Genomic DNA, 26,290 nt, shown 5'->3' on the forward strand with positions numbered 1-26,290 from the left:
ACCTTACCAAACATTGTCGAGACCGCAGATAACGTTTGTTTTTAGGTGAAGTTTGACGGACAGTGTGCTTTGAGAGGTTTTAGTCTCGGTGAATCAAAGCAGAAAGAATCATCAGTCTTCTCAAACAAATCGTCTTGTACTCTATTTATGTGGGTAATTGTGATTCTTTGTATCCTCGTTGAAGGCCAGTGTTGCATACTGGAGCCCGTTTTCCTCTCTTTTGATGGTGAATGATGCAGGTTCGAGCTGTCCACTGTCTTCATTTCTCCTGCGGCCGAAATTAATTTAAACAACAAAACCACACTTTGTTTACTCGCCCTTCCGAAGAGTTAATTATCGCTTTGAAGTCATCTTCTGATATTGATGCATCATGAACTGTCGTGTCGAGTCCTTTCTTTCTGAGGGTTTAAAAAAAAAAAAAAAAAAAACTCAATCTGAAATTGCACATTACAGAGGATAACACAGAAGCACCTTTGGCCGTCTATTACAAGCTTGTTTAGTTTGAGCTATTTTCAACCAGACGTCAATAAAAAGTGTACTTTGAAGTAATAGCATTGTATTTTATAATTATATTTATATTTTGGGGGATGTTTAAATCTAGCAGAAAACTAACTAGTAGCTATAGCTGTCAAATAAACTAGACTAGGCTGTGGTATGCGAGTACTTACTTTCCACTACTGACCCCAACCCATCTGGCTATAAAACCTCAGTCTGGGTCTGGTTGTTGTTTCCAAATGAGAGCAGGGAAGTGTGTGCGCCCCACAATCACAACGTGACAAAGCTCGTTAAGTTTGGTGGTGATGATATACAGGCGACACACACACACACACACACACACACACACACACACACACACACACACACACACACACACACACACACACACACACACACACACACACACACACACACACGTGCTTCTGCACACAAACATACATACTGTCTAATGATTTCCAGGAGAGAAACATGTGTTATAAGCTGTAGCATATTGAAGTATTTTGTCTTCTACTTAAATGAAAGTTGTACATTATGTTCTGCACGTACACATGCATGCTCACACACTTCCAGGTATGTAGGCTCGATGCTGAGCTAATAAGCACACACCACTTCAGGCTAGTGTCTCAGTCCCAGCCAAGAACAGTGTATCCTGGGCGTGTGATGTAATGGCTGGCTGGTCATCAGCAGTCACAACGACGCCCGTCACTATTTCAGAGCTGCCAGTAAACAAACCATCTGTGTGTCCGTCTGTTTACTGGCACTGCATGTTGTCATTAAGAAGGAAAAGTAATTTATAAAGCTGGTGTTGCTCCATATTTTTGTCACTGTCATCACTGTCCCACGTAAAGACTTAAACCAATTATGTGTTTGTCTCTTCATGCTTTCTAACTGCCAAACTCTGTAATCTTCTTACTGAAGATATTAATCAATCAAATGTCATTTTAAAAAAAAGCTTCAACATTTCCTAACATGGCACTGTAGTATTTAGTAAATACTACTAGTAGAAAATGGTGCATTTGTTGGGGACAGTTTTTAGTGTGGATTAGGACACATTTCATGTGTGAGTGAGTATTTGGGGCAGCAGGACAGAGTGTGTGGGATATGGCTCCCTGATTGATGTGCTTTTAATCGTTTTATACAACGATGAAGCTCCAAAGCACAGATACACCCGGCTTTGGATACACGTACAGGAATTTTGAGTGGGTTGTATCCATTGCTGATTTGGGTCTTGTGGGATTTATTGACAATAAAAACATAAAGAATATCATTATCACCTTTTTTGCTTTGCTTTTAGGATCAGCTCCAAAGCAATCTATACAATTAAGTCTCAAAGAAGTGCTATTTTGATATCATCTGCTGCCATGGTTTGTAATTTCTTTTAAAACATGATATTGGGTGAGGATAACATGTGACGAAAGATCAATCAAAACCAGTTGGAAGTAAATTGATGAGGAGGACTGAAATGGAAATATGTATTGTTTTGATGCTATTTGTTTCATCCAGAGTTTTCTTTCCCATCTGAGGTCAATGGAACAACCCTGTAAACCCAACATGGACATATTCTCATCTTAAATTCTTATAGCAAATAGCATTAGCATTAGTTATTTTTGTTTACTTGACAAATTACTTCAATACGAGCTCTTCAGCAGCTAAATGCTGTGCTATGTTCACCAGCCAGTTGATACATTTTTCTTTTTGCTGCTTAGCAAGTACAGTTGGTTTACCATGTTTTTATTTATTTATTCTTTCATGAAAACAGCTGTCTGCTGTGACAGTCTCCAGGTTGATGAGAGTGATGAGATTAAGCAAAACAGTAAAACTCTGAGCCATGAAACCAAAACAATAAGCTGACGGGTACTTAAACACTGCAGAACAGAAACCTTTGCTGCTATGAGCAACCTCTTTCACATTGCTCAGATATTTGACCCAGTATTATTAAAAAGATAAAATTTAGTGCAGCGTTAAAAATTACAGTTCCTCAGTCATGAACTACGGCCTTAATGTGGCATTAATTTACTTCTAACTCTAAGTAGCAGGTGAATTATGTAACAATCAGTAATTGGGGTCACTCTGTGTTCACTTACTGATTGTATAAAGTACCTTTGTGCACTTCCAGGTGGAATGGTTCCTGTGGATGTTGATAATGGGCTGTGTGTAAATCCAACTACAGCTGTACTGCCCCCCTCTCCCTTAGGTGAGAAAGCTGCTTGGCATATGCCCGTGTTTTTGCACCAGCTCTGCTCAAACCGCTGACAAAATGCTTTCTACAGAGGGCCTCTATTCATGAGTCATGCCGTTTCTCTCTGGGTTGAAATAGATGGCCCGCAAAACAAATGCAGCTCCAATTGCTTGCCATCTATTTACTCCAACTCTTTCAGTCCTGCCTACACTGCCCTTTGTGTTCCTCCCGAATCAACTCTTCTAATCATGAACAGTTATTATAGCATCGTTCACGCTCATTTTCAGTGTAAACACACTGACTGTATGCAAATGCACTGTGACATGTTTAGCTGTTCATTCAGTTTCAGCAGCCTAACAGTAAAGCCTGCTATTATCAGCCTTTTTCCCTCTGTAGTAGTTGGATGTAAATCATGAGGTGTGAAATCGGAACGTAACTTTAACAAATTACATATTTGGTTGAATATTTGTTGGTTCCAATGAGAAAAGCTTTTCAAATGCAATCCTGTTGATTCAGAGCACCATTACGGAGAAAGTATTGGTAGTCACATCTGTGATTGAACATTTCAGTCATTCTGGAAAATATCTGCAAGGAATTACTGCCATTCAGCCAGAGGAGCATTAGGGTTCATCTCAGAGGTGTTTGAGATCAGGACTATGTGAAACTGGGACCAACTGACCATCTCTCGATGGAGCTGGTTTTGTGCTCCAGGGCAAAGTTATGTTAAAAGAGCAGAATGACTTCTTCAAAGTGTTGCCATATAAAGCTGCAAGCACACTCGTGCATGAAATGTCACTTTGGCAATGTTCAGACTGCCAGCACAATCCAGATTGTATCTGGATTGATTTTTGAAATTCTGAAGAGCAAAAAAAAACTCATGAAATGCCACATTGGTGGCGTGAGATGTGTTTCCAATCAGATTTCTACAGATGCGTCTCAGTCCGGATGCTCTGCTGGCCCGGATCGGATTTCTTGCGTTAACGCGACACATGGTGACAATTTTTTTTTTTTTTCGGAGAAACGGAGTGCCAGAATCTTTGCTACTGCTAGCAGAGTGCTTAGAGAAAGTGTTGATTTTTGGTGCTGTGGAGGGCAACGATAACAACACTCCACTGACAGAGGCCCAAATAAACCGTCTGCTGACACTTCTGTGCCGGCAGCTTCCGTGTTGGAATGCCGCATCACCAGCGTAGCTGCGCTTATGTCGTTACCACAGCAACCCATGCAGATAGGTTTGTAATGTCTAAACACACAATCCGATCGGCTCACTTGCAAATAAGAGTGCAGACAGTGTCGTAAAGATCTGATATGAGAAAACAAAGTGGAGTTTGAACATACGTTCTGCTGCAGCACTGACATTTCACAAAATCCAAGCTTTTGTCTTCAGATTTAAAGTACAGATAGTTTGTGGACGGTATGCTGTTGGATCCTATTTAGAGTGTCCACATGCTGATTCAATTTCTTAACCAGTTAATTTAAAGAGAGCAATAATATCGTAACTTGTTTGGACCTCGGAGTGTGTTAGCCTCAGGCAAATACATGGACGTGTTCCAGTGGAGCCAGCTGCAGCAACACGTGGGATCATATTTGTAGGCTGTGTCATCCACGTGGAGCAACTATTCATCAAGTCATCTGTCACAGGAATGGCAGGAATCATATGTTTTCACACAAAGGCCATATTCATTAGAGAGCACACGAGATACATTTTTTTGTTTCACTTTTGGCTTCTATTTACATTTATGACATCTTTAAAAATCTTCTGCTGGCTATTCTTACTTTTATTATAAATAGTATTACTAGCATATGTAGTGGGCTTTTGCTTCCCTCACCTTTGTTTGTATGATGTGCCCTTATCTCTATGAGGACTGAGCCAGCAAGGCAGCCCTGGTGTCACCTGCCAGAGAGGTTGAAGGTCAGCTTTCTGTCGTGTTTGACCTGAGAGTCAGCAATCAAATGCTGTACAGGTCACGTTACAGGGGTGACCACACAGGTGGATTTAAGGAGAGCATGGAAAAAACACGTACTCACATAGCCGAGTCTAAATGTTATGGTCTTATAAGCAAGGTTCATCTTTAGTTCCTTCTCCATGTTTTACCACAGGGATCGTATTCTGTGAACTTGGCCTATAGGCTGCGTTCATGTCTTTTTCTTGGCTTCTAACGAGGGTGACATAATGGTGTGAGTTTTCTGTTCGACCGACGGACAGGAAACTCCTAAACAATGAAGTAATGGCAAGGTAAGGCCAAGTGTCAGCAAGCCCTTAAAACCTCTTCACATGTTGATAATCATATTATCTACATGCAGGACCTCAAGAGGATGTGAGTACAGCCAATACGGCTGTTTGATCTCTTACATTTTGGTTAATAGGTCTTTAAAATTCTGCACACTCTCAGTGTGTTGTGTTCCTGGGCTAGAATCTTACATGCATGCAGGTAGCAGTGCACATTTTTTGGAGTTGCCACATTGGTTATAAACTTAAAGAGCCTTGAAGAAATTCTGGTCGGGAGATATTCATGCTAACGTAATTCGTACACTAGAATAAGCAACCCAGTAGCTATCATAATTATTATTCTACAACCACAGAAAGTAAATGATCTGCACACACATTCACACACCAAGGTGCTTGCATGCCATCGCGGGGTGTCTTGCCCAAGGACACTTCGGCATGCGGACAGGAAGACCCCAGGATAAAATTGACAACCTGTCATATGACCGATCCTCTTTACAATCCGAGCCACCGCTCCTGCTGCGTGTGCAAAAATTGCCCATGGGATCACTGGAGTACTTAAAAATTGTGAAATTGTGTTGATATTATAGTTAGAAGGAAAATGTTCACTGACCACAGATTTTGACAATTTTGTTCCTTCAAAAATATGTGATCGTGCAGTGCAATATCCTATTGTTGTGACTACAGGAATATCAAACTTCTTTATGGCTATCTTTAGCTTCTCACAGAGAGACATGTGCTTTGTAAATCAACCATCCACCCCAAGCACCTCCATGACAACTCCAAAGCAGTTCAGAAAAGAGGCGCTTCATTCATGAAATCCAGCCAATGATTATGTTTTGCCTTAATGTAGTTGGGAAAACAATTTAGTTATGTAAAAATACAATTTCTAGGAGACAGGGTAGAGTATAATAGCATTTCTGGAAGTCACATTTGAACTCCCTCAGTATTTTTTTTTTTTACAATTTAAACACGTATAATAAAAAAAACACATTAAAATGATTTCTTCTGTGTTGCAGTCAGAAACCCCTTTAGAGAGGTTCTATATGTAAACTGGTCAACACTTAAATTATTTGACAATATATTAAATATTCTTTTTATATTGTTAGAACATGGCTACAAGTGGCCTTGATATGACATGATATGCACGTAGAACTTCTATTCTAACCAACGAACTCATGAATAACCTGTTAACTACCATTGTTTGATGGCATTGCCATGAAAGTGTTTCCCTATAAGAGAGTGCTAGCCCCCAAGGTCAAAAGCTTGGCCACCACAAACTGCTCTTGCTGTGGTGATATGAGCATTTTGATCCCCTGCGCACCCCTGCAGCCTCTGCAGATGGTTCACACCAGGAATGCTGCAGAGCACCATGGGATCCCCGTGGGTTGAGGGAACTCTATTTTTAGGAGGTGCTGGAGCATGGCATTGGCTACTTGTAAAGGCAGTAGATATATAGCAGCTTGTTGCAAGAGATTTCATACATTTTGTTTTACTACTGTTTTAATTTGAGGAGGTTTCCCAATTTCAATCCGAAGAAAAGATCAATTCTGTTAAAGTGTTTTCAATTTGCACCTCCCAATAAAAGTGACAAATGACTGAAATATTGTATGGGTTTTGCATTGCAGAGAGTTACCACAAGGTCATGTGTAGCTACATGCCTATGTTTGGGCAGTTGTATGGTATACGTGTGCAGGTGGTAAGCTGCCAACCTCCATCAATGGTCAGTGTGTGTTCCCAGAGGCTCTGCAGTGGTGTGACTCTATGTGGGACAGACATGTAGTGTTGCATTGCTCAGATAGCTGCCTGCTTGGCTGCGACCTTTGGGACAACGACATCAGTAGTGGCCGTCCGCCAGAACACACACCAGAAAGGCTGATTGATGATATGGACAACTGGGCCCCCCCCCCGAGAAGACGGGGCGCTGGCAGGAGTAGGGAGGATGGGAGGGGGGGAGACTGTCAATGCTGCTACACTCAGAGCACAGTTACTCTCTGTCCTCCTTAGTATAAAGGAAACTCATTTTCTTACATCATCCCATTGTCTAAATGAATTATTTCCACTCCTTACTTCTGCTCTCCTTAACCTTAGACCTCCCAACTAATAGTTGCCTGCAGGAACTGAAATAATGCCATACTTTTGGTGACTTCAAACTATGTATCACCAGGTGATTGAAATGCATTGCGGGTGAGAAATTCTTATACTTATTCCACTGAAGACGTGTCCATCACGTCGCATGCCTGATTTGGTCATGTTTCCTTGATTTCTGCACTTCTGTCGCAGGCAAACGTTGTTACGCGGTTTCTTTTTCGTCCTTTTTGTGTTTATTGTTGTCATTTCCTACTTTGCGCTGCAGCCTACAGACAAAGTTAGTACAGCCTGCTGTGTTTTAGTCATTAAAAACATGAATCCTCCTATTTATTGTGTAACTATTTCACATACTGTGTCTGTAGCAGGAGGAGAATGCATTTCTTGTCCAAATTGAGAGTGCGGGGGTCGACGATGATGATGCAGTAAAGTTTTTTTATGACCGGTAGTTTGCACATGTTTTTTTTTTTGGTTTTTTTTCAGTTTTATTTTGTTTTCTCGACAAACTTCCTGCCCGGCCGATCTGCTTTAATCTAGATTGCAGCGGTCTCTGAGCGCTTCCGTCTGAAATAGACTTGCTGCCTATCTTTAGCAGAGCAGCACCACGAGGCGCTTCTGGAACACTGGTGAGACGGACCGTGGCGCTGCCGGTGGGATATGAAATTAAGCACTGAATTTAATAACAGCGATTCAGTCACGGAATGCATCAGACACGGAACCAGTGGAAAATACCCTTTATTCAGCAGGGAAATGGTGATAATGGTACCGTCTTCTCCTAGTTGGCCTACTTTCAGGAAAAAGGTGCAATATATACTTATGGCAAAATATTAATTCTTACCCTAATTACATTTTGAAATCTTTGAAACAATATGATAGAAATACTGCACTGCTAAGAACCCTAACAAGGGCACAACATCACAGTGATTTTAACATGAATTTTGCAGAACACTCATTCATTTTGTCAGCTTACTGTATCAACAGCAAACTACTCAATACTCTCCAATGACAGATAATCGGACCCCTATCAAAGACCACTACAGCCATCTTGGTTACTGGCAGCCTTAATGTCTGGAACAACTTGCTGGATCCTACATCTGGCCCAAAACATCATCTCCTGTCTCCTCCTCATCTCCGCCCTCCTCTTCTATTTGCTGGTTGAAGAGGAAGTAGCGACACTGGATCCCCCCCAACAGGTGCAAGGGTTCAGCAATGCATGTCAGGTCAGATCAGAGGGCAGAACTCTTCTAGCTTCCCTGTGACTACCATCCCTGCTGCCTACCCTCCTCCCAACCCTTTCTGGCTTTTGGACCATTGTCTTTTACAGATGGTTACAATCATCTTGGCCTTTTTACGAGAACACAAAACTTTCCCCTATTAAATTCTTGTCTTTATTGGTTGGCGTGCCCACATGTTCGGTCAACACGGGTAGCTTCAATGACGCTCCACCTCCTACTGACAATAGAATCTAGACAAGATTGTCCAAAATACATATTCTTGTCTTGATTCAATTTAATAGTCAGCATGTTTTCAAGTCACAGAACGGATTGGAATCTGGGCATGGATGGACCGAATGAAAGCAGCTCCTTGGTTTTTAGCATCATCCAAAGAAAACTCCATGAACAGTTTCCTTTTTCTGTATTTTGATTATATTCGCTGACCTCAAGAAAGTCTAGTATCACCCAGGTAGATTTTTTTTCTTTCTATTAGACCAGAAATCTGCAACTGGCATTATACTTTTCAAAAACTCTAGCATAAGGCGTAACTCAAAAAAGAAAAATGGCAGGTTATCTTCTGAAGAGACCTAAGGAGGTTTGGGAAGCTGTGTTTGTCTTGGACACACAGCAAAAACACACTCCAAATATGAAAAATGACTTTGTCCCTTGTAAAAGTTGCTGAAGAATGTGTTGCTATAAATCTGTAGTGGCTGTTTTTACTCTCCTGTCAAGTATCTCCTTGCAAAGCAGGTTGCGAATGGGCGAATAGCTTTTTGCATGTACAGAGGAACATGAGTTACTGTACAGACTGGGACTATTTCTCTGCAAACAACAGACAAACACAGTTTCTGTATGCTGCTTCCTGCAGTCTTATTGTCACAGTGAAGGTTGTTAAAGCTCATTCATGGTTTCCATGTCTGCAAGGATCCACGTGTGTAGTGTAAATTGTCTACTAAGGACGTCAAATTTTGTAACCACGCAGACTGTCAAACGATTGCAAACGATTCAACTGTACAAGTGCCAGGAAAATAAAATGGATGTTTTTTTTTTAGGTGAGGATGTGCGAGGAGATTCTTTGTTGCACACCTTTATAATTCATCATGAAAAGGGTACAAAGACACATAGATAGACACATAGATTAAAACCCTGGCTAAACCACCCTCTTTGAATTTGCCACCATCACTTTCACAGCCGTAGGCCCCCAAGTTCACCATTGTGAAATGATAAATGTGCATGAGCCAACAGGACAAATGGAGTAGGTCTGTTTGTAATTGTGGTAGTTTTGGTAAGTAGGTACTGCCAGACCTTTGAGGTGCTTTGATTTGTATTGTTTCCTTTGATGGCGCCCAAACACAGCGGGATATTCCAAATTCTCCAGAAATCCTGCGCCATGTCCGCCCACTGTGAGTGCGATGGGAAAGCAACAAACTCTGGCTCGTGTCTACTTTGCAGACTGAGACATACAATTTTAGTAAGAATGGAATTGCGTGAACATCCGCGTTCAAACAGTACACACGGACATGATTGAATTCCTACAATTTTACACATCAGTCTAATATGTCTACCCAAGCCAGAGTTGGCGTTAAGGCTTCATAACTTTGAACTGAGACTTAAACTGAAACCCTTTCTTGCACGTAGTTGCTGTACAGAAATACTGGGCGGATGGATAAACTTGCTTTAAATTCCTGTTCGATTGCTCGTCATACAAACTAGATATTGTAAATGATTTCATGCATATTTGATAACTTTGGACAGGGCTATGCATGTAGTTTCCACCAGCCTGCAATCCTTATGCTAAACTGGCCTAACCATGTTCTGACTTCAGCTTTACTTAAGACACTTGAGACTGATATCAATCTTCTAATCTCAGTCCTGGATGTAATTTCCCAAAATGTTGACAATTTCCAAATGAAATAACCTTTAGGAAGTGACTCGCTTTGATTCAATTAGTAAAAACTTTTGTTTTAACGTTATAGGGAGAAATGTGTTGGGATTACTACTAGCTTTAACTTAATCTAAGTCAAAATAGTGTGCCAATAAACACCCAATGAAGTGAGCAAACCAGAAGGATAATGTCCACCAGAAACAAGTTCTTGGTTCGGTTTCAAAACTCAGCCCAACGCTATTATCCCTACACTTCTCTCTCTGTTGCTTTCCTTCAATCAATTCATTTGATGAACTCCCCTTTGCAAGCCCAATTATTGGTAACCATGGAGGCCTGATGAAACCGGTCTGACAACACAAATGTTTCCTGAGAACACAAAGGACCTTTTATTCAGCTGATGCTCCAGTCAGTACTGAAAGGCAGATCAGTTTGTGAGCTCCTTCTGCTCAGATTATGATGAAAGGGGAAAAGAGCGACTTGTACTGATGATACTGTTGGGATGGAGATGTCCTACTCTCTGTCTGCCTTTTTGCGATGTCACAGATGCCTTCGAGGATGTTGTTCTGCTCAGTTTGATGTTTTTAATTGCTGGTGTTGAAATTTTTTCTTGGCACACTCTCTGCTTCCTGTGTGGAATAAAGGACGGTAACTGCTTGGAAAGTTGTTTGTGTTCATCAGCAACTGTGTTAATGCCGACTTTCTACTGCGTGTCTGAGCGAGACATGTTTCGTCACACTCACCTCCCTTATGGGGACGTATACTGGACCATGTAAATCATTCCGTTTTAGAGTTAAGACTGGGTTTAGGAAGCGGATTTAGGCTAACACACGTTTGAATCGAAACACCTGAAACAGATTTTGAGTTTCTATAGTGATATAACTTGGAATAAAGGAGCAATTTCCTCTGGAGATCCACAGTATTATTACAGGGAGGTTTTAGTTTTGCAGTATAAATGCAATAATATTTGCAATAGTGGTACTCCTGCAGTCATGTGACCTTATCTAATCACTTAAATTGACAAAGAATTGCAGATAGATAGAAAGCCAAATAATAACAGTGCAATGTGTTTTAGTCAGAACCAGTAAGAACTCTAAATACTAAGTTCAGCCTTTCCTGAACCAAAAAAAATCAATGCAAAAACCAAGAAAAAAAGACATACACACGCACTTGTATAGGCTAACAATGAGGTTATAGTTAGGCTTGTAGTTGTTTAAAGCAGTAAAGTGGTTTAAAGGGACAATGGTACACATGTTGAACCCAAGACATGGGTCCAACCTGGGTCTGCTGGAAAAAAAAATTCACGTGACACGAGTAAAAGTGAACGTTTTTTGTACTTTGAGGAATGAATGGCAGGTAAAGTCCACACTGTGGCGATGCTGCAGGCGATCATCTAGAAGTTTTTTTTGGCAGTTTATTTGTGGAAGGTGTTCACATCATACATGTGCACTTTACAACACAAACCATCAGACTTTGTACTGGTAACATGCTCTGAAGACCGCTTTCATGTAAAAACTGAACCTTGTCAGACTCACGCTCAACCCTGGTCATGAGGAGGGTTGTGAAGGAGGGTCGTCTGGGGCTCAAACCACACAAATAGACCCCCAACATGTATTTAAACCATTTCAATATTTGGTGTAAATGGGGTATGAATCTCAAGGGATGGAAACAGCATGAAAACTTGATGTCTCAGTAAATAATGAAAAGAAAGGTGTTTGAGTGTATGTGTGCGCGCACGTGTGTGTGTGTGTGTGTGTGTGTGTGTGTGTGTGTGTGTGTGTGTGTGTGTGTGAGCCAAAAAACAAAGAGAAAGAAAGACAATTTATATTTTTAAAACCTCGTCTGATGTGACATGTTCGTGATGTTTTTGATATTTATCGATCAAAGAAGTGTTTTAGGACTTTAGTGAAATATGACATCATAAAAAAAAGTTAGATTTATTTGTTTATTCAAGTAAAAGAATGGTGCATGAAGTTTGAAGAACCAAATGGGGACAAATGTACAGCGTATGAGTAAAGGGGTCACTGAGTTAAAGCAGGTATTTTTGGATTAAAGCCATATTTTTTTTAATCATTTTATATATTTTCAAGCTAAACATGTGCAAATTCTTCACGATATATGTCATTTAACGGTCAGTTCTGTCAACACAGAGTACTTACTGCCTTATATGTATTAGATTAAGATCTAAATCAGCCTTGTCCCTGTCCCTGTCTGTCTCCTGCAGTGTTTCAGCAGCAGGCTGTCCACAGCCCTGTGCAGCAGCAGAAGCAGAAACAGAAGCAGAGTGGAGGAGGAGGAGGAGGGCCGATCCCCTGTCAGAACTGTGGGAAGCCCTGCAAAGGGGAGGCACTCCGAGTTCAGAACAAACACTTCCACATCAAGTGTTTCGCCTGCAAAGGTATGGAAGAGCCAAGTCTCACCTCTCCCGTGTGCTCTCACCCCAAAACCACAAACCACACACTAAACTGTGTATGTTAGGCTGGCAGTATATATATATATATATATATATATATACTTCATAAAGGACATTGTTAAAGAGCTTTTTGTTTCAACAGAATCTATTATATGCAACCTGACAAATAAAAGACACAAATATGTATGGCAAAGACAACCTTGAGAGTATTTTTATGAGAATAAATACTGTAAAGCTTATAGGATAATACTCAAACCAGGAAAACATATTTCCTAATATGGTAGAAATAAAGAAGAGAAGCAAAATTTATGGAAATGTCATACAAATACTTGTTATGCTCGCAATTAATTGTTATGAATGAGCCAAAAACAATCTCTAAATGTAGGAAATTACTTAAAGTGTAATTGGCCTTGTGTCTTCAAATTACATGTAACACATATTGTACACACTAGTCAATAATCGGATAATGTCTAGGTGAAACAGAAAGGTTATTACAATCAAGTTTAGAATAATTCTATGAATTATTTGTTTTTGGATGGTGAAGGCTCTCTAAATATTGGTGTATTGTCATTCTAATTACATAATCTATATTTTCATCTTCACGTTTTTGCATTTGTAAAATTGATTAGCCATTATCATTGTTGGCCCTCAAATTCCATTTAATACTTTAAATAGTTTAATAGTTTAAATTCTGTAAGGATTTCAACCATGACTAAACACAAACAAGAATCTGCTAACACACCTTTGCGCCAATCCATTATTGTGTGTAAAATCATTTGTAACTGCAATCACCAGTGCAGGCAGCACTAATCCTGGAGTGCGTAATTTTTTTTTTTTTTTTTTTTTTTTTTAATAATATTCATTCTTTAAAATCAAATTGTGACACATGCAGATCCTGTCTTATGTTTTGGCTCCATTCACTCACAAACTGTGTGACGCTAATAGGCTAATCAGAGTTTAATGGGGTGTTGCGATGGTAACTTTTGTGCAGAAGAACATGAATCAGTCTCTCTTTGCTGTCTAACTCGCTCGTGTCGTAGACGTAGGCTATTTTTCCTGGGGTAGGGATTTTTCCTGGGCCCATGCCTTCCCATTTCCAAGCATGCCTTCTTCCTTTATAACTTTTAAAATTAAAGCAATCAAGTTCAATAGATGTTGGTGATTGGTACACATTATATTTATTTTTGACAAAATATGCAGTTTTGGAACATTTCAAAAAAAGACTAATTCAGATAGCCTACATTGCATGAGCTGTTACTCAAAACCATAATTATACAAGGTGAAAATGTGAAATAAATACCTGTGAGACTATTTGACAAATACCATGTCAAATGCAAGTAGCATATAAGATGCTACGGTTTTAACCTGCACATACACAAGCTCAAGTTGCATTTGAGAAGAGATACGTTGTATAAGTGATAGTATAGCAGCATTGAGAGAACCACAGAGTAAGTAGCTATATTAACATAAAATATCTACCTAGCAGAGGGGAAATCTTGCGCACACATTGAATTAAAATCCTGCTGGCAACACTGATTACAATGTTATTAATAGTTGAGCAATAAGTTGAAATTCACTCCAAACTCAGTGCTGATGTGTTGGGTCATATCTGCAGTTAAAGAGTGGGAGAGGGTGTGTGTATTGTGATTACGGATAGGGGTGGGGGGTTGCTCTATGTATATATATCTGGTGGATGGCTGCAAGTGTCAGAAATGTGAGCATGTTGTGTGTGTGTGTGTGTGTGTGTGTGTGTGTGTGTGTGTGTGTGTGTGTGTGTGTGTGTGTGTGTGTGTGTGTCTGTGCTTACGGGTGGGTGTGGGTCTCATGTTTTTGGGGTTGGTTTTATTTGCATGTGACTGGAGTGTATGTTTGCACCCCTCCCAGCTCTGGCTCTCAGCACGAGCCTTGTGTCAGACCGCTGTTATTGTCAACACACTCCCTGGTTGCTAGGCGACCACCAGGGTCAGTATCAGCAGCTTCCTGCAGTTTATCACCTTCAATCTTTCTTTGACCAGCAGACTCCCTGTCTGTACATTTACACCACACCACACCACACCACACCACACCACACCACCTCCTCCTACTCCTCCTATTTCTTCAACATCATGAACAAGGGATGAGGCAGCAGTGTGTGTGCATTTCCATGATGCATTAATGATGAGATAAGTCATATGCAATTAGTGATCCTCTTATTTAAGCATGACCTTAATGAATTATTCCACTTCATCACAATTTGGACCTTTTTTTTTTTTTTTATAGATTTGGCCTTTTTTTCTTCTCCATGATAATAACACTCATGAAGTTCACTGCTGGGAGAAAGTGAAGTACAAATTAGTAAACACAGCTCTGTTACCTGTTTTATGGATTTTTAATCAGCCTAACATGATCTTGGGAAGAAAGTAATGTGACTGGTTGGCTGAGAATGGTGTGGAATCATAGATTGGTCAAGGCTTCTTCTTCTTACTTATAAAAGCTTTTGATTTGCCATTTTGGTGGAGAGATGTCTTGAGCACAACTAACTACCACAAATCCAACTGCAGCACTACACCCTAATACATCCCATATAGCTAAATGTGATAGCCACTTTACAGCTACACATTTTATACACCAAAAAGCTGACAAAAAAAACAGTGTATTGGTGTCTAATTGAAATGCCTAACAGTATATAAAATCATTGAAATTAGCTTCACCTCCACCAGCTGCAAAATAAACTGCTGCTTCAGTAACATTATTGATAATAATATGATGTACTCTCACACTATTTACATTTTGTAAATAAAACACCATGTACATTCTGTTAAAAATACGTATACAAAAGTAAAACTTCAAGTGCATTTTTGTTTCAATATGGCAAACAAAAATGTTGTGGCAGAAGGCAACGCACATCACTACTTTGTATTTTCACATCTTCTAATATTTTAATTAATAAAAAGAAACAGTGCTTCCTTCTTTTAATTTGCAGCTGCTTAATAAAGAGACCCGATTAGTCAAAAATGAATTGAACCACAGTGTGTTGTTTTTGTGCAGCTATTAAGGAGTGAGACTCTCGTGTCCTAATTGAGCTGTGTTCGTTCTGTCGCGAAGAGCTTTTATGTTTGACTTAAAACAATGAGCAAATTGCACTGATTACACGCCTCGGCTCACGCTTACAAATCACACAGAAATTCATCAGAAGTTGATAGTTGAAACTCATTATTTCACAGTTAATGGTGGTCATGATTAAGGGACAAACAACCTGTGTTTGTTTATGGATGAAGTTATTTGGCTCCCTTTCAAAAGGGCTTAATGAGGATGCACGGACTGGTTCATTTAAAGTCGGGCATTCATGAGGTGTATTAATACCATGTAGCTACATCAGTCAGAGGACCTATGAAAGGGGACTGTTCACCCCACCCAAGTCCCACAGAAAAGCTCCAGGCCATTCCTCCTATCTATAAATCCAGAGTCCATTAATTGAATTTCCAACTAATTTGGGTTATTAAATGTGCTGATTATCCCGGCAGTGTCAGGGTTTGGTGGGCTGTTTGCTATTAAAACTTCCAGCTGTGGACTGACAGGAATGTGAAACTCGGGGATGGAAATAAAATAAACCGTAGCAGGCCGAGTAGCGATTCGATTGCTGTATCTGCACTTCATAACTGAACATCAAAGAAAAGAGAAGACTTCTGACTCAGCGCTAGCAGCCAAGTTCAACAAAGAACAGTGCTCACTTAGATGTCAGATTTTTCTCTTTGCACGTTCTTCAAGATTAGAAAAAAAAAAATCAGGTAAAATATCTTCCCTTTGATTTACAGACGATAAACACACAGTCCATCGAGGTCTGCTTTTCCTCTGACTAACTGCACTGTATTAAAGATATGAGGAACCTGGAAGAGTTTCCTGACCCCTGACTCTATCGCTGTATTAGCGCCAATTACAGCCAGCCTGGGTGTTAGCCAGGAGGGTGACAGTGCCAGGTCTGAAGTGAGGAAACATCAATGCTCAGCTATGTGCAATTAACACTGAGCATTAAGTTGATATGAGCTGATGCTAGCCTCTTTAGCACTGGCCTAACATCAAGGTTGCTCTGGGCTGCTCATAGTAAACATAGCCTGAGTGTTTTTAGCAACTTGTAAGTGCACTGTTTATCTGCACTGCTGGATTTACTTGCCCAAGGGACCCGGGGCAAATATGAAATGTGGGGCTCCAGTGACCCCTTGTTGTAAGACAAATTTATTAATGGTATTTTTTTATTCTACAAGGCAGTAGACAACTCAGAGACATGATGAAATGATCATCTAGTAACAGTGGTGCATGTTAAGGTCTAGGATATACTTGTATTAGATGAGTCAGTCAATGGATGTGAGAATTGACCAAGTGTAAAGACTAAATCTGTGGAGGCCAAAGCACTGCGTCCGTGCATCTTCGAAACGGCAATGCTTGTCGGGTACTCCTGTAAGTAGTGACCGCAACCTACCTACAGTGCTCCAAGGATGGACAAACCATAAAGAATCAAAAGGATGTTGAGAGTTGATTAATTGAGGAGTACCCCAGGGTTCAGTCCTGGAACCTATCATATTCACTTTGAACATGCTCTTCCTCATTCGTAGGTTCCCGTTAATTTTTACACAGATGACTTTTGAATATTTAATGGGGAGGCTCTCAGCTACACTAAAGTGCTCCTATATATATGCTACAGAAAAAAAACACAACTTCAATGTCATCGCACTTCACCACCGGCACTGGTCACTAATTGGTCAGCCCTTAAGAGTTGCTGAGCGAATTTTAATGCGAACAGACTGTCCAGACTATAATTAGTGGAAAACCAAAGCTGTGAGCAATAGTCTGGTGGAGCCAGGCAAGTCTTAGCTGTCCCTGTTGTCAGAATAATGACAAGTGGATGCCGTGCTACTGCTGATCAGGGCTTTTAGGCTGAAGAAGAACTTGCCTAAGAACATCAGAGTTGAGTCTCTTTCCTCTTTCTAATGCATTCTTAAGAAACACTATGCATTTCCTGGTTTTAACTGATGTTCCCGGTGGCCTCTATTGTCTTTCCCTGATTTTTCTGTTTCTGTTTCTGTTTACATGATTTTTTTTTTATCTTATCTGTTTGTTTTGTTTTTTTCAATTTTATATCTTGCTGTGCTCCCGATGTACCTCATGGTTAAATCACTATAAATATATTTGTGAGTATGAAAAGTGCCATACAAATAAGATTATTTGATGTGCCGCATCAAGTCTGATGTGCAGTGGCTTTAACTTGCAATTTATAAGACTTAAATGATCTGCTGCTAACATCTTAGTGCCACAGTAGCACAGAGCATCTTGGCAGTCTTATTGAGTCCAGGCTCTACTGGCATGTAATGGATCAACAGTTCCTTACATAGCCCTAAATTTAAGTCCTGAAGCAAGGTGCGCAAAACAGTTTTAAACAGTTTTTCTAAATTTTGTTTAATAGTTTGTTGGGGAATTGTTTTTTTTTTAACTTGTAATGATGTCCTGTGGTTCATCAGCAGAAAGCATTGTCAAGGAATTGTACATTAAAATTTTTTTGTAATACTGGAACTAACTCATGCTCTCACGTCCCAACATACAAAGTCCCCACTGCAGCTTTTAGCTTGGGAGCATTCGATGAGCACTAATTGCTGTTTTCATGGTTGCTGCCGTCAACACTGGGCTGTGTGGTTGAGGAAGTGTGTTTTATTTAGGTACCAACTGTGGCTGTCTCTGTGTATCCTATTATGTCTGCTTCTCAGATGACTTTAAGCCGACACTGAGACACCATCAGTAGCTGAGAGCTGCAGACAAAATGACCTGTCAAACAACTCAGGTGGACTTTTATCCCACGTGTGCGTTTGCTCTCATATAAGAGCCATCACAACGGAGAATACTCATATGTAAAAATATGCAGCCACACCCTAATGTAGGCAACATGTAGAGTGTAAGTGCTGGAATTTTTTTATTTCCAGAAAAACTCCATTATGTTTCCACATGTGCCGCTTCTTTGTCAGCAACACACCGCATTCACAAGCATTCAAGAACACTCACTAACGCAGGAGTGGTGTTTTTTTTTTATTGCACTCCACTTGCTGCTCCATAAAGCTAAAAACAGTTTAATTCATGAAGTGGGTGTAGTCTATTTCTCCCAATGCCACATGAGCATCATAAAAAATGAATAAAAACAATGACTTTTAAGCATCAGTTCATCGCTGCCTGGAGACAATGGATGTTTCCAAACTTTGTACCTTTGAGACATGATGTATCTTCATCTAAGTCCTTTTTAGCGGAGTCAATTAATTGCTTGTTTCAACCCTTCTATTATGTAACACAGGGTTTGTCAGCATATAGTACAATCTGACTGTCAACCCCGAAGTGTCAGACTCAACTTTGAAGCCAACATGGCTGAACAGTCCAAGAAATGCTTGGAATAATGGTCCCATGGAAACTGAACAAACATCATCCACTGATTGAGACCATGTGACTGTGTGTGTGTGTGTGTGTGTGTGTGTGTGTGTGTGTGTGTGTGTGTGTGTGTGTGTGTGTGTGTGTGTGTGTGTGTGTGTGTGTGTGTGTGTGTGCGCGTGCGTGTGCGTGTGTGTCTTGAACTGAGATTGCTTCCAAGTTGAGGAGTGAACTGTCAAACTAAAAACTGTTGCTTTTGCTTACAGGAGTTTGTGTTTGAATAAATGCAGACAACAATAAACGGCAAAGTAAAATGTCACAATGATGTTTCCTGTGTGTTTTGTGAAATTACAGCTTGGACTTGGAAATATTTATGAATTGCATTGTTTTTTTGAACATCTGTCAGAGTGTGTTTGTTTTTTGAAGGGAACAGATGCTGCTGGCCACATGTGGAGATCCTCATGGTTGCATCAGAGCTGTTATAATAGCAGATACTTGTGATGTTCTCAGCAGGGTGTTGGCTATTGGACTGTCTCTTTCTTGGAAGCCAGCTGAACAGAACCGAGCCAGGGGGGAGTGTGTGTTCGTCATTGGTACTGACCTCACAAACACATGTGTATGGGAGGGGAGGGAGGGGGGAATGGAGCATATACACTCACTTAAACGATATAGAAGGTCAACCTGATATATTGGCTGTACTGTGCAGTCATTTAATTTACATACTTGTTAGATTTCTAACCATTTGCACCTTTAACACAGTTTAATTTGCTCTGTTTGTCTGGTTAAGGTTTTACAAATCAAAATCTAATCATAGACAACATGGATATTCTGATATCCAATTTTTAGTGGTAAACTGCATTCCTGGGAGAGATCCAACATTTAAAGGGGAAATGACTTTCGTATAACCTGGGTCAAATGATTTGGATTGGTATATATCATAAATGTACTTTGCTATCGTTACAATTAAAATTCCAATACAATGCTATTGTAAAATTTTGACTAAACGCTGTTACTTCTTTGAACTTCCCTATATTTAAGAGGAAACTATTGTAATATCTACTCCAACATAGAAATGACATTTGAGTTGTTATTACTCTTTAGAATAAGATTTTTTTTCAGATTAAGCTCGACCTTAACAATCAAATGTACACTTTGTTGTGTTAACATTTGAATATTAACAATCTAATAAAGTTATATATAATGATATATCGTCGATATTTTACTGCATACCTCTCGCTGAAGTACAATTTAGATGGAGGACTTTTACTTCTAAAGGAATATTTTGGAACTGTGGTTTTGGTACTTTTACTCAATTAAGGGATCTGACCACAATATAAATATGTCTGAGGGCTCTCCTTGACATTTAATGATATTCTCCTTCTTGTTCTCGTTCCTCCTTCTTTAAGGGTAACGACTTTCAGGTGGACTGCCAAATAAAATGGTTGAATAATCTGGGTTGTGTGTTATCTCAAATCCAACTACAAGTGTGTTAGAACACCAGACAATAAACAGACCTCCCCTGCCTATTGTCTCATTACAGTCGATTCCTGCTCGCAGTTTAAGTCATTGCAGATATGGATGCATTTACCTTGAAGAATCAACCTTGGCTTTTTTTTTTTAATTTCAAGTGCGGCCTCATTAGCCGACCAAATCAATGCCAACAGGCTAAAGAGAGTACAGTCAAGGTCGGGAAATGCACTAAGTGAAATATCAACGCCCAACATCGACCATCCCACCACACATACACATGCACACGGATGGTGAGTCATTGTAAAACATGAGTTGCAGTCAAGGTCACACATTCATAGCAGAAATCCCATAGCACATGTATATTTAACTCTGCTCACGCACACGCACAGACACACAGTGAGTCATTGTGAAACATGAGGTAGTGTCAAGGTCACCCTCAACATCACAGCTCATATATTTTGACGCCATGTCATGTCAGTAAATAAGATCTCTGCAGCTGCAATGCGTTACAATGATACATTTTCTCAGTTTTTCTCAGTGACACACACACACTGGACAGGCGTCCACAGAGGTGTTGGAGCTCGTTAATTCTCCACTCAGGGATGCTGAATTTGATTAGAATTATTTACATCTAAAACTTAACAAAGGAAGTTCTCAAATCTAAAATTGTGTCTAAATTCACACAGTTGTACACCAACTTCCTAAACTAACTGTCTAAAATTGGCAACATTTTGATTTGAAGCTGCATTCGTATTTTTTAATTTGTATTTATTTTCATTTCTGAAGTCAAAAATCACTGATTTGTTTTTAAGTTGTTTAGCTAACATGTGAGCCAACTCTAATTTACCCATTTAACACCCACAGAGCAACTTTAGGATTCACTCTGTTTTAGCTTTGTTTTGGTTTCAATGAACTTCTGATATCAGCAGCTTCTTCTGTCACAGCATATGCTCCACTGTGATCACCAGTTAGGTGCTAACTGTTTCAGTTAGCTTTATATTGCTGAATATGTGGTGAATCAATTACAGTAGTTCATCAGATCTTTTTGTGTTAAAATGGGTGCCTTCCGTGGCTAGAGATAAAGTCAAACCAAAACAATGAGCTGAAAGAGACTATGCTATATAGACTATAAAGAGAACCTGCAAAATTCTAGTGGATTTTTAACCACAAATGATGGGTATCATTTAGAAATGTTTGATACCAATACCAATGCTTTCACCTTGACACTTATTCCTGAACGATACTGTTTTTGAAAACAATTTTGTAAAATCTACTTTAACAAAAAAGACAAAAGGTACACGTTTAAATTTTCATTCAGTTTGGTGGTTGGTTGTGTATTTTCTGTAGCTGCAATTTACACATGCTTCCGAAAACACCTCATACACAAACTATCAATTGGAGTTAGTAGTTGTAGTTTCAAATCAAATTAGTCGGTGCCATAGAAGTATCAAAGCTTGGTACCAAGACATAAAAATGACCCTTTCCCATATTCATATGAATAATTTGCAATATAAAAGTATTAATAATGCCGCTTTGAATATTGATTGTTTTAAATCAGAAACTAATCTTACAAAAAAAAATTTAAAAAAATGAACAGAACTACAAATCTGAAAAGCCATTAGGTGCCAGTTTTTTTTAAAGGACTTCATGCTTGAGCTACATACAGTATGAGGTTTTTTTTTTTAAGCCCTAACCCCCAACACATGGTTTTAAGTAATTCTTACATCTTCTCCAGACCTTTGAATCTGCCACTATTTTTCTCTCTAGATCTTGTTTGTGGATGAATAAAACAGATGCACCATGTTTTATTTGTAAGTTACAACAGAGGAAACTTGTTGCTCATTCATCCATTTAGGCATGTAACTTCCTGACTGATTCTACATGCTGAATTTGAGGAAAGGCAGAAAAGACCTGACAGTGAGATCCTCCACTGCGGAGGAAGCAGATTTAACAACACACTGAATCCCTCCGAGAGCCTCTGAGTACATTCACATTATGTAACTGACTTCACAGTGCATGAGATAAGCCTTCAGAGATGGAAGTAATCAGTTTCCTGAAAGTAATCTGCCTTTCAGCCTTGGAAAATGTGGTAATCATGTTCATTATGCAGTTTAACCTTTATACTTCACACTAATGATCTGAGAACTAGTATCCATGTTACTTCTGTTATTGCCTTTAATTATGTAATTTAAAGTTGAGTTCAAGAGAAGCTTTTTTTTTTTTTCTTTTTTTTTTAGATTTTCCAGATTTCTACATACTTGTGGGTTGTAGCGTGACAGAAAAAATATATATAAAAGCGTTACTAGCCTTGGAAAACCCAACGAGCACGCGGTCCTGTATTCATACACACATTCCCGAGCACCACAAAACCCAGAGTTCAAAAGGTCAAACCCTGCAGGCACTCACTGGAGTTTTAGCTCGCTGCAGGCATGTATTCCCGACACATTCTGTTCTCAGCTGAGTCTCAGGACAAAATGACTTATTAGCTGCATTATGATCTCATCCGGCCAGGCTCAAGTCCAGGGAGAACCAAAATACACACACACCCCCTATTGTCATGGACATGGAATGGTTTCAAAATGATGAAATCACTGCTTGAACATAATATTGAGTTCAGTTTTTAGTCGGCTTTAAGGCTGATTCTGATTCTCTTTTGTTTATATTGAATGGCTGATGCTGATGTCTGTAATTTAACAATTCTTTGCTCATTAAAAAGTGACATATTAAGTGTAACTCTGAGAATCTCATTCCAGTCAAAGTGGAAAAGCCTTTTATATGCTAAAACCCTAAAATATTCTCCTCATTGTTTTGTGCAATGACGCTGCAACTATTGTGCATATTGGGATTTTTCAAAAGAAGATTAAACAGCTCTTGGATATACTGTATTTGTGGAAGTCATATCTGAGCGCTAAGTTTTCATGGCACAAGTGTTCCCCGTCCCCAGAAAAATATTACATTTCTCTTCATCACAATTTTACCCAAATAAGTCAACACGGGTGTTTTGACTTTAATTCCCTTGGGAGAAGCTGTAGTACATTACTATGAGACAGAATTACTTGCTTACTTTAACTTTTTTAATAACTATCAAAAATGTATTATTTTTCACAGTCTGTTTACTATAATTTCTGAAAGAGCATCTTTGAAAGTGAACTTCACTTTCTGATTGATTAAACCCAGTTTACTGACTTCCACATCCGACTGTGCTTCATTTCTTCAACCTCTCCCTTCCTTTTAACACGTCCCACGTGAACGAGGGATTACAGACCAATGGAGAGGAACGATGAAAGCTACGAGAAGGGGATGAGGCGAAGTCAGCCTTGACGATTTCCATTAGCAAGGAGGGACAAGACTGAAAGAAAATCTTCAGTCTTCCTCTCTTTATGTAACACACTCGGGCAAAAACTTTGGTCGGCATTAGAGGCAAGTTTCTAAGTGAGCCATGCTGCTGTACTGCAGATGAAACAACATGAAATGGTTTGGTTTTCAATCACTTTTAGAAGGGTGTAATGGTTTACGTTTGCTCTTTAAATGATGGATGGGCACCAACTTAAACTCATATGGGCCCAGCTGCTTAGCCTCTTAAGCAAATAAGTTATAAAGCAGTCAGCGGAGAAGCCTAAGTGCCAACTGGAAGTGCAGGTATGAATATACAGGGCTTAAAAAAGGAACTGATTGGAAACAGCACTCAGGACTGAGTGAGGATTTCTGTCTCCATATCTCTTCCAGCACGTGGCAGAGCTGTTTTTAATTCTTTTGGCCCAGTACGTGTCAGATCTCGAGTCTTCAAGTTTTCAGAGCTGTCTGAAGAGATTCTTCGGAGGTTTACCTGAACAGGCAAAGGACAGGTCTAAATCTCAATTCGGGAAGTGCACAAATTAAACCTTAAATCAAGTCTCGTGTCATTTAGGACAAGTCCAAGTCAAATCAGTCAAGGGAAATCAAACCCTTCAAGACAAGTCTCAAGTGAAATTCCATGTGTGACAAATGTCGAAAGCCTGTCAGAAAATCTTTGTCTTTTAAAACAGCTTCAAATTAAGTTTGGATTGACTTGAGACAAGACGCAAGGGAAATCTCAAGTCATTAGACCAAAGTTCAGATTAAGTATTGAGTTAGTCACTGCAAGTCTCAAGTCAATATCCTTTCAGTAATTACAGACAAGTTTCAAGTCATTCAAGAGAATCATGTCACTGGCAAAGTTATTTTTTATTGTTTTAGGATTTTACCGTCAAAACATGGTACTTTGCTGAGTCTCACAGCAGTCTGTCCAAGTCAAGTTTCCAATCCTTATCTTTGTGAGTTTGACTTAAGCTCCCCAGTCCCAAACGTATGCTTCTGCCAAGTAGGGAACTTCAATTACATTATTGTAGTTCAACCACAGTGTCGGGCAAAAGGGCTCAATGTAGTGTCAGACTTTGCCTCTTCATGGCTATTTAGCTTAGCATCATTGCACTTTTAGAAACGTTGTTTAAACAACTTTTCTTTGGTGGATCCTCTGTGGAAAGTTACGATGCCTTAAAGAGTTCTTTAAAACTCAAAACCCTTCATGACCCCATAATTACTTTTATGTCAGAGCCTTATATAAGACAGCCGTTGAGGAGTTCTCTTCTTTTTCTTTGTATCTCATCTTTCCCAACATCCTTCCCACCATCCATCCATCCATCCATCCATCAATCCACTCAGCTTTCCCATCTGCTGGTGTTTACTCCATCAGCCCTGAACATGATCTCATTCTGGACAGTTTGCCAGACATCTGAACCGGATGTAAGAGAGCCGGTAGCAGCCGCTGGAAAGTATGTCCTCCACTTCCTGAGAAAAACATTCCTGCTCGTATTGTTGTGGTTGTTTTATTAGCATACCGTGACCCCTGCTAGGGCTTGATAAAATAGTGAAATTGTGCAAAAGTTGTCCAACAAGTTCATAATTTACACGGGGTGAAATTTGGAAGGAGTGTCGGACTGGTACCCGACGAGCAGGAACATATGAAATGTTGTTGTTTCACTTTAGTGTATGGGACAAAGGAAAGACATCACAGGCATTGTAAACCCGTCTTTTTTGACAACAGTGTATGTCAGACACTTTTAAATTCTCCTAATCCTCGTAGGCGCATGCTTAATCCCACATGCATTTAGAAGTTGTGCAACATCACGGCAGAATTAGAGAAAATCTATCTCTAAGTCTGTCGTCTAAATAAGAACATCGACAGCGAGTGTAACCAGTCGAGGTTTGTGATGGTTGTTACATTGTTAATGTTCAATTCTAATTGGGTAAAAGAAGAATAAATCTGATATTGGTGTTTACTGTCACTGAACCTGGTGTGATTAGATTAAAAAAGGTACCGATTGCAGCCCATGAGGTGGACGGGTCTGTAACTGGTGTCTGTGCACAGACACTTGGGCTGTTATTGTGGTGCCGGTAAGAAATGTGTGTTTATTGGTCTGAGCCTGCTGCCAGTGAAGCGGACATCAGCTCACGCTGAGACCTTAATGAGAGCTGGGATACCCACCAGCACCGATGGCATGCACGTTTTCTACATGTGCCTGGTCATTTCTTTTCACACACCTGCAAAAGTATGTGCGTGTCCTGTAAAGCATTCAGTGTGTGTGTGTGTGTGTGTGTGTGTGTGTGTGTGTGTGTGTGTGTGTGTGTGTGATACCTCATACCTTCACATATCCCTGCCAGGTTGAAAAAGGATGTTTGAGTGTGTGATAAAAGTTCACTGAGCAGCGCCGGGCACGACACCAAGCAGCACAAACATCTCTCGTTTATCTTTCCTGCTGTTCTTTCCAGAAGTAAAGAAAGACAGGAGGGGTTCTGTTTTTGCTAAAGGAGTGGAAAAATAAAGCGAGGTTTCCCCCTCAGGGCGTGGTGGCTCCGTGATGTCATGCAGTTGCTATGGTTACCACGTGTAATCATTGTAAGTTCTTGTTATGTTTTGTTG

The 26,290-nt window shown here is 39.8% G+C and overlaps 1 protein-coding gene across 8 annotated transcripts in view; it reads left to right on the plus strand.

Moving 5' to 3' along the window:
- ablim2 (actin binding LIM protein family, member 2) overlaps positions 1-26,290 on the plus strand; it is a 103,325-nt gene that overhangs the window by 23,606 nt on the left and 53,429 nt on the right. For all 8 annotated transcript variants that reach the window (XM_069159096.1, XM_069159102.1, XM_069159098.1 and 5 more), the window contains exon 2: positions 12,313-12,486. In XM_069159096.1, the coding sequence (XP_069015197.1) occupies positions 12,313-12,486 (174 nt within the window). The remainder of the gene's footprint in view (positions 1-12,312; positions 12,487-26,290) is intronic.

The sequence above is a fragment of the Embiotoca jacksoni genome, unplaced genomic scaffold, assembly GCF_022577435.1.
Source record: "Embiotoca jacksoni isolate LCO1_2020_lvr unplaced genomic scaffold, fEmbJac1.0.p SCAF_24, whole genome shotgun sequence".
Classification (NCBI taxonomy): domain Eukaryota; kingdom Metazoa; phylum Chordata; class Actinopteri; family Embiotocidae; genus Embiotoca; species Embiotoca jacksoni.